Here is a 10,204-nt window from a genome sequence, read left to right on the forward strand (position 1 = left end):
GCCCCTCATTCATCCTCTTCAGCCCCTCATTCAGACTCCTCAGCCCCTCATTCAGACTCCTCAGCCCCTCATTCAGACTCCTCAGCCCCTCATTCAGACTCCTCAGCCCCGCATTCATCCTCTTCATCCCCTCATTCATCCTCTTCAGCAGAGTGGCATTGACTAAAATACAGTAGAATATAATACAGTATATATATATATATATATATATATATATATATATATATATATATATACTGTATTATATTCTACTGTATGTAAACACTATGAAAGTGACTCGTGTTCCATGATTAAAGTGGCCAGTGATTCCAAGTCTTATGTAAATAGGGCAGCAGCCTCTAAGGTGCAGGGTTGAGTAACCAGGTGGAAGTGGGCTAGTGATGGCTGTTTAACAGTCTGATGGCCTTGAGATAGAAGCTGTTCTTCAGTCTCTATGTCCCAGCTTTGATGCACCGGTACTGACCTCACCTTCTGGATGGTAGCAGGGTGAACAGGCAGTGGCTCGGGTGGTTGATGTCTTTGATTATCTTTATGGCCTTCCTGTGACATCGGGTGGTGTAGGTGTCCCGGAAGGCAGGTAGTTTGCCCCCGGTGATGTGTTGGACAGACCACACCACCCTCTGGAGAGCCCTGCGGTTGCGGGCGGTGCAGTTGCCATATCAGTCCGTGATACAGCTCAATTGCGCATCTGTAAAAGTTTGTGGGGGTTAAAGGTGTCAAGACAAATTTCTTCAGCCTCCTGAGGAGGTGCTGTTGCGCCTTCTTCACCACACTGTCTGTGTGGGTGAACCATTTCAGATCATCAGTGATGTGTATGGCAAGGAACTTGAAGCTTGTCACCTTCTCCACTATGGTCCCGTCGATGTGGATAGGGGCGTGTTCCCTCTGCTGTTTCCTGAAGTCCACGATCACCTCCTTCATTTTGTTGACATTGAGGGATAGGTTATTGTGGCACCACTCCACCAGGACCCTCACCTCCTCCTTGTAAGCTGTCTTGTCATTGTTGGTAATCAGGCCTACTACTGTTGTGTCATCTGCAAAATTGATGACTGAGTGGGAGGCATGCGTGGCCACGCAGTCATGGGTGAACAGGGAGTACAGGAGAGGGCTGAGAACGCACCCTTGTGGCGCTCCTGTGTTGAGGATAGGGTAAAGTAGACGTGTTGTTCCCTACCTTCACCACCTGGGGGCGGCCCGTCAGGAAGTCCAGGACCCAGTTGCACAGGGCAGTTCAGACCCAAGGCCTGAGCTTAATGACGAGCTTGGAGGGTACTATGGTGTTGAATGCTGAGCTGTAGTCAATGAACAGCATTCTTACATAGGTATTCCTTTTGTCCAGATGGGATAAGGCAGTATGCAGTGTGATGGTGACTGCATCATCTGTGGATCTATTGGGGCGGTAAGCAAATTGAAGTGGGTCTAGAGTGACAGGTAAGGTAGAGGTGATATGATCCTTAAATAGCCTCTCAAAGTGCTACGGGGTGATAGCCATTTAGTTCAGTTTTGCTTTCTTGGGTACAGGAACAATGGTAGAGATCTTGATGCAAATGTCCGTAAACACTCCAGCCAGCTGGTCTGCGCATGCTCTGTGGACGCGGCTAGGGATTCCGTCTGGGCCGGCAGCCTTGCGAGGGTTAACATGCTTAAATATCTTACTCACATCGGCCACGTTGGTGGCACTGTGTTATCTTCAAAACGGGACGTAATCTCATCCCTCTCTGCTCTTCATCCCCGACAACCTAAAACTCATCCCTCTCCTCTTCATCCCCTACAACCTAAAACTCATCCCTCTCTGCTCTTCATCCCCTACAACCTAAAACTCATCCCTCTCTCCTCTTCATCCCCGACAACCTAAAACTCATCCCTCTCTCCTCTTCATCCCCTACAACCTAAAACTCATCCCTCTCCTCTTCATCCCCTACAACCTAAAACTTATCCCTCTCTCCTCTTCATCCCCTACAACCTAAAACTCATCCCTCTCCTCTTCATCCCCTACAACCTAAAACTCATCCCTCTCTCCTCTTCATCCCCTACAACCTAAAACTCATCCCTCTCTCCTCTACACCCCCTACAACCTAAAACTCATCCCTCTCTCCTCTACACCCCCATGGTTGTACGCCAGCTGTTTAGCAGCAGAGTAATTGTAGTAATTCTGGTTCAGTGCCTCACCCTGTTCTCAAATGACGATAATTATACATCAGTCGGAACAAGTCCAATTCATTTATTTATCGTTCTTTCTCTCTCCTTCTACTTTCCTTTCCCCTTCGTTTATTTTTAGTCATCTTTTTTCTCCTTCCTTTTCCTGCGTTTCTCTCCCTCTTCTGTCAACATGGTATCATCAGAACATGTCAGAAATGAGATGTTACTGGAGTAAACCACACACTGCGTTGATAAAGCCCTCTAGTGCAAACTTCCGTCCATACCTTACCTCATTGTTAAATGACAGACATACGAGTCATCAGATCAGATCACAGGGATGGTTAACTCTAGAGGTCAGAATTAGCTCAATCTGCATTTAGTTGCTGATTTTGCTCTGTATATGAAATGATTGGCAGAGTCCACTGCACCTTGATGCTCTGGTGTCTCCGGGGCAGTTCAGGATGTTAATGGAGGACTTCATTGTTGAGGATTGCACATAGAATATTGGAGGATAGTATGGGAATTCTGGTATTTATATAAAATTTCCCAATTTTTCAGAGAATACATTCCACTCCAGCGCTAGGTGTCCATTCAGAGGGCAGCCTGTTTCTGTATTGCAGTTCTAACTATGTCCTCAGAGAAACCTGGTTTCCAATAAAAACCTTTTTGAGATTTGCCCTAGAAGAACCACTTGTTGAAGAATACAGACTGATACAGCTCTCTGTGTAGATTCATAGTGTATTCGAGTTCTGTATTGCAGTTCTATCCGGTTTTTACATCATTGTCAGGCTGTGTACACCATTGGTAGACTGTGTACACCATTGGTAGACTGTGTACACCATTGGTAGACTGTGTACACCATTGGTAGACTGTGTACACCATTGGCAGACTGTGTACATCATTGGTAGACTGTGTACACCATTGGCAGACTGTGTACACCATTGGCAGACTGTGTACACCATTGGTAGACTGTGTACACCATTGGTAGACTGTGTACACCATTGGTAGACTGTGTACACCATTGGTAGACTGTGTACACCATTGGTAGACTGTGTACACCATTGGCAGACTGTGTACATCATTGGTAGACTGTGTACACCATTGGTAGACTGTGTACACCATTGGTAGACTGTGTACACCATTGGTAGACTGTGTACACCATTGGTAGACTGTGTACACCATTGGTAGACTGTGTACACCATTGGTAGACTGTGTACACCATTGGTAGACTGTGTACACCATTGGCAGACTGTGTACATCATTGGTAGACTGTGTACACCATTGGCAGACTGTGTACACCATTGGTAGACTGTGTACACCATTGGTAGACTGTGTACACCATTGGTAGACTGTGTACACCATTGGCAGACTGTGTACACCATTGGCAGACTGTGTACACATTGGCAGACTGTGTACACCATTGGCAGACTGTGTACACCATTGGCAGACTGTGTACACCATTGGCAGACTGTGTACACCATTGGCAGACTGTGTACACCATTGGCAGACTGTGTACACCATGACTGTGTACACCATTGGCAGACTGTGTACACCATTGGTAGACTGTGTACACCATTGATAGACTGTGTACACCATTGGCAGGCTGTGTACACCATTGGTAGACTGTGTACACCATTGGCAGACAGTGTACACCATTGGCAGACTGTGTACACCATTGGCAGACTGTGTACACCATTGGTAGACTGTGTACACCATTGGCAGACTGTGTACACCATTGGTAGACTGTGTACACCATTGGTAGACTGTGTACACCATTGGCAGACTGTGTACACCATTGGTAGACTGTGTACACCATTGGTAGACTGTGTACACCATTGGTAGACTGTGTACACCATTGGTAGACTGTGTACACCATTGGTAGACTGTGTACACCATTGGCAGACTGTGTACACCATTGGTAGACTGTGTACACCATTGGCAGACTGTGTACACCATTGGTAGACTGTGTACACCATTGGCAGACTGTGTACACCATTGGCAGACTGTGTACACCATTGGTAGACTGTGTACACCATTGGTAGACTGTGTACACCATTGGCAGACTGTGTACACCATTGGCAGACTGTGTACACCATTGGTAGACTGTGTACACCATTGGTAGACTGTGTACACCATTGGCAGACTGTGTACACCATTGGCAGACTGTGTACACCATTGGTAGACTGTGTACACCATTGGCAGACTGTGTACACCATTGGCAGACTGTGTACACCATTGGCAGACTGAGTACACCATTGGTAGACTGTGTACACCATTGGCAGACTGTGTACACCATTGCAGACTGTGTACACCATTGGCAGACTGTGTACACCATTGGTAGACTGTGTACACCATTGATAGACTGTGTACACCATTGGCAGACTGTGTACACCATTGGTAGACTGTGTACACCATTGGTAGACTGTGTACCATTGGTAGACACCATTGGTAGACTGTGTACACCATTGGTAGACTGTGTACACCATTGGTAGACTGTGTACACCATTGGTAGACTGTGTACACCATTGGTAGACTGTGTACACCATTGGTAGACTGTGTACACCATTGGTAGACTGTGTACACCATTGGTAGACTGTGTACACCATTGGTAGACTGTGTACACCATTGGTAGACTGTGTACACCATTGGTAGACTGTGTACACCATTGGTAGACTGTCTACACCATTGGTAGACTGTGTACACCATTGGTAGACTGTGTACACCATTGGTAGACTGTGTACACCATTGGTAGACTGTGTACACCATTGGTAGACTGTGTACACCATTGTCAGATTTTTATATACACAAAAATCAGGTCATTTTTGGTTTTGTACAATAAGTGGGGTAGAAAAGTCCATCTTAGACGAGTTCATGGGGTGTATTATCTCAGGAGACGATCTGTCTATCTGGTCAAAATCACTCAAAATCACACAGGTGCCCTTCCACCCTGTAACTTGTCATTATGCCCCCAGAGAAACCTACGTTCAAATAAAGCTCCTATTTATTATGTTACTACAGGCAGAAGGAGTTGTTATTGGCCGGATGACCCCAAAGGGCCTAGTTCTTTTAATTGTTAAAGTGTGAATAGGCTGACTGAAATATACACAATGTTAGGCTGTTATCAAATGAAACACAATACTTTGCTTTTCTTACAGCTTTGTATCATTCATTTGTTTGTTGTTTGATACAGAAACACAAAACAATGATTTCGATTAGTTCAAATCAAGTAGATTGACAAATTCATGAAAAGTGTTCTGAATTTAATAAACCACCTTTGGGCTATGATCTAAACTATGCCTCTGGGGTCACAATGGCCCCAGTCGGTAGCATGAGGGCTAAGTTAACAGAAAGCAAATAGAGGTGATCAGAGATTTCAGCACTATGGACAGCTGTGAAACCAGAGGGGGAATGGGGGTTAGCTAGTCGGTTGTACAACTGAATGCATCTTCCTCATTTAACCCAACCCCTCTGAATCAGAGAGATGAATCATAATCGACATCCACAGCACCCAGGGAGCAGTGGGTTAACTGCCTCGTTCAGGGACAGAACCTTTCGGTTACTGGCCCAATGCCCTAACCACTAGGCTACAGAGATCTGGCGCTCAGCACCACAGGACAGAGGCCAACCTGTCAACCGTAATAGTCTCCTTTAGGATAGTGCTTCTCAAACCTCTCCTCGGGGAACACCCAACCACACGCCATCTATTCCAGAACCAGCACACCTGATTCAAACTTGTGAACTAATCGTCAAGCTACTTTAGGGCCACAAATAAATTGTGAAACGACTGAGATTCGCTGAGGAGAGGTTTGAGAACCACTTCAGGACAACAGTGGTTAAAAAACAGAGCTGATATCTGAGACTGACTCACCCCAGTGGTTTCTCCAGTCGACTGGCAGGTGACCCCACGATCTCCCCCAGAGTACAGAACACCTGACCCAAGAAGTCCTGAGAGGGTGACAAGGAGGGAGGTGGAAAGAGAGAGAGAACAGAGAGAGAACAGAGAGAGAGCGCGAGAGAGAGAATTAGAGAGTGGGAGAGAGTGGGAGAGAGCGGGAGAGAGAGAGAGAGAGAGAGAGAGACAGAAAGACAGAAAGACAGAAAGAGAAAGAGACAGAAAGAGAGTCAGGATGGAGGAGGCATAGGGTTACGAAGGGAAGACCCAGGGAGAGGGACAGTCAACATGGATGTAGGGAAACAACAACGTGGGGTGAACATTGGACAAGGTGATGGGAAAGCGAAACAAGGGAACGAGGTCATATACAGAGGTTAGCAGAGTGTGTTCCATGTGTTACAACTGTGTGCGTTTTCTGTATATCTAGGTACAATATCACTACAGCTACAGTGCTGAAGGAGAGGAGAGAGGCAGAGACGTACGTTGACATCAGATGGCTTCCAGAAGGGGAGAGCAGGCAGCAGGGTCAACAACAACAACAACAACAGAACACATCATATACACACAAACACTACAATACCCAGAACACCCAGCACCGCTCAAACTAGGAAGTGTAGCAGGAGGTAATACAGGTGAGATGTCATATAAGAGCCGTTAGTGAATACAAATATCAGGGTGGAATAAAATAAATAAAATCCTACAGTTGGCGATATGCAAACCTTGTATAAAAAAAATCTAAATACATGAAATCATCTGTTAAATGGGTTCTTCAGTGTATGAAGACCTCTCTAAATGCCCTTTTCAACAGTGTCCCAAACAACAGAATGTTATTCTCTTATTAGCATTCAAATAGTGACATGATGATTCATACATATGTAGGATCTTAATTTGAGCCAGTTTGCTACAGCAGGAAAATAATCCTGCCGCAAGAACATTTTTGAATTATTATGTGGATTATAATTAATGGCTGTTTTTGTAGAGTTTGATATATTTTTATTTCGGGTCAAATCATGTCTGAATTTTCAAAGTGGAAATTACAAACTTTAGAAGCCTTTTTTTTTTTTTTACTAAAATACTCAACAAGTTTGCATGTTTGCAATTCTCAGTAATAAAAGAGTGATCTAATTAAGATCCTACATCTGTACATCCCGTTTATCCAATTCAAATGTGGAGACCAATGGATAAAAACATTTAATGAGAAATGATGGTGTTGATAATGAAGATACATAATAATACTACAACTACTATACTACTACTACTACTACTACTACTACACATTGTTCACTGGATGCATACGATACAGGCGTACTGACCATACAGGAGGTGTGTCCTACTGTATGGTCACGGAGCCGTTGTATCCACTTCTAGAAACAACAACATTTTATGAACAAACAAACTGTTCATAACATTCTTTTCATACTGTATGGATATATATACTGTATATATACAGTACCAGTCATAGGTTTGACCACACCTACTCATTCAAGGTTTTTGTTTATTTGTACGATTTTCTACATTGTAGAATAATAGTGAAGACATCAAAACTATGAAATAACATATATGGAATCATGTAGTAACCAAAAAAAGTGTTAAACAAATAAAAATAAATTTCATATTTTAAATTCTTCAAAGTAGCCAATAGTTGCCTTGATGACACTTGAAATTCTCCACTATGGTCCTGCTACCTCTGCTGTTTCCTGAAGTCCACGATCAGCTCCTTCATTTTGTTGACATTGAGAGAGAGGTTATTTTCCTGGCACCACTCCACCAGGGCCCTCACCTCCTCTCTGTAGGCTGTCTTGTCGTTGCTGGTAATCAGGCCTACTGCTGTTGTTTTGTCTGCAAACTTGATGATTGAGTTGGAGCCGTGGCCACGCAGTCATAGGTGAACAGGGAGTACAGCAGAGGGCTGAGCACGCAACATTGTGGGGTCCCAGTGTTGAGGATCAGCGAAGTGGAGGTGTTGTTTCCTAACTTCACCACCTGGGGGCGGCCCGTCAAGAAGTCCAGGACCCAGTTGCACAGGGCGGGGTTCAGACCCAGGGCCTCAGGCTTAATGATGAGCTTGGAGGGTACTATGGTGTTGAATGCTGAGCTGTAGTCAATAAACAACAATCTTACATAGGTATTCCTCTTGTCCAGGTGGGATAGGGCAGTGTGCAGTGTGATGGCGATTGCATGGTCTGTGGATCTATTGGGGCGGTAAGTAAATTAAATTGGGTCTAGGGTGTCAGGTAAGGTAGAGGTGATATGATCCATAACTAGTCTCTCAAAGCACTTCATGATGACAGCTGTGAGTGCTAGTCATTTAGTTCAGTTAACTTTGCTTTCTTGGGTACAGGAACAATGGTGGCCATCTTAAAGCATGTGGGGACAACAGACTGGGTTAGGGAGAGATTGAATATGTCTGTAAACACACCAGCCAGCTGGTCTGCGTTTGCTCTGAGGATGCGGCTAGGGATGCCGCGTCCTTGCGAGGGTTACAAAGGGGTTCAATGTCTCACTCACGTCGGCTACGGAGAAGTAGAGCCCACAGCCCTTGGTAGCCGGCAGTGTCGGTGGCACTGTGTTACCCTCAAAGCGGGCAAAGAAGGTGTTTAGCTTGTGCGGAATCAACGCGACGTGGCTGGTTTTCCCTTTGCAGTCCGTGATTGTCTGCATACGTCTCATATCTGAGCCGTTGAACTGCGACTCCACTCTGCCTCTACCCTGACATTTTTCCCTGGGTGCTGTGCATGTCGATTATCCCTGGTAGGCTGTCATTGTAAATAAGACTTTGTTCTTAACTGACTGGCCCAGTTAAATAAAGTTTCATGGAAAATAAATCAAATAAACTCAGTCACCATATCAATATATTCGTCAATATTCCAATTGGTCAGACCAGCGTTGAATAGTCCTAAGCACAAGCACTTCCTGTTTGAGTTTCTGCCTATAGGAAGGGAGGAGCAACATGGTGTCATGGTCAGATTTACCGAAAGGAGGGCCTTGTAGGCATCTCGGATGTTGGAGTAGGAATGTTCGATTGTTTTAGCAGCGCGTGTACTACAGTACAGTCGATGTGTTGAAAGAACTTCAAAAGCCTTTTCCTATGATTTGCTTTGTTAAAATCCACAGCTACAATAAATGTGGCTTCAGGATATGTGGTTTCCAGTTTGCATAAAGTGATGTTATTTGAGGGCCGTCATGGTATCGCCTTGAGGGGGAATATACACGGCTGTGACTATAACCGAAGAGAATTCTCTTGGGAGATAATACGGTTGGCATTTGATTGTGAGATATTCTAGTTTGGGTGAACAAAAAGGACATGAGCTCCTGTATGTTATCACAATATGAGTCCTTAATCATGAAACATACACCCTTCTTCTTCCCAGAGAGATATTTATTCCTGTCTGTGCGATGAACTGAGAACCCAGCTGGCTGGACTGACTCAGACAGTATATCCCGAGAGAGCCATGTTTCTGTGAAACAGAGTATGTTACAATCCCTGGTGTCTCTCTGGAAAGAGACCATCGCCCTGAGCTCATCAACTTTTTTTATCCAGAGTCGGAACATTAGCGAGTAATATACTCAAAAGCGGTGGGTGGTGTGCGCGCCTATTAAGTCAGACTAGAAGACCACTCCAAGTCTCCTCCGCCGGCGTTGTTTTGGGTCGGCCTCTGGAATCAGTTCAATTGCCATTTTAGATGGCACAACTAATAAAACCATGTCACATTCAACAGCCACAACTAATAAAGCTGAACAAAATTCAACAGGCACAACTAAATCAAACCATGCAGCATTCAACAGGCACAACTAATCAAACCATGCAACGTCACAATCAGACCAAAGACATAAATAAGAAGAGTTTGGCCAATTAGAGAGCAAAAATACATGTTTAATCTCTCTGAATATTGGGTTAATTGTTCATGATGAGTTTGAACTGGTTTCTAACTCTGATGACTCTGTTAAATCAGTTGTATCATCTTGTATTGCTGACTAATATCTTTGAAAGCCAATGGATTCAGCCAATGATGTTGATAATTGTTGTGAGTATTGGCCAATCCCTGTTGGCTTTGGGTTTGAGAAGGCGTATCCACTCACGTGTTTGGAGAGGTCTGGGCTTTTAGAGTCCACGTCATACCTGGAGGAGAAACAGACAGATAACACAGGTTACGTGTGTTTATGTGTGTGTGT

At 44.6% G+C, this 10,204-nt stretch overlaps 1 protein-coding gene across 1 annotated transcript in view; it reads right to left on the reverse strand.

The window, feature by feature from the left end:
• The window catches only part of LOC112240385 (copine-5-like), a 291,942-nt gene that overhangs the window by 180,019 nt on the left and 101,719 nt on the right, over positions 1-10,204 (reverse strand). Inside the window, exons 6-7 of the mRNA XM_042330249.1 lie at positions 10,112-10,151; positions 6,008-6,084 (exon numbers count right to left, since the gene is read on the reverse strand). Of these exons, the coding sequence (XP_042186183.1) occupies positions 6,008-6,084; positions 10,112-10,151 (117 nt within the window). The remainder of the gene's footprint in view (positions 1-6,007; positions 6,085-10,111; positions 10,152-10,204) is intronic.

The sequence above is a fragment of the Oncorhynchus tshawytscha genome, linkage group LG02 (genome assembly GCF_018296145.1).
Source record: "Oncorhynchus tshawytscha isolate Ot180627B linkage group LG02, Otsh_v2.0, whole genome shotgun sequence".
Lineage (NCBI taxonomy): Eukaryota > Metazoa > Chordata > Actinopteri > Salmoniformes > Salmonidae > Oncorhynchus > Oncorhynchus tshawytscha.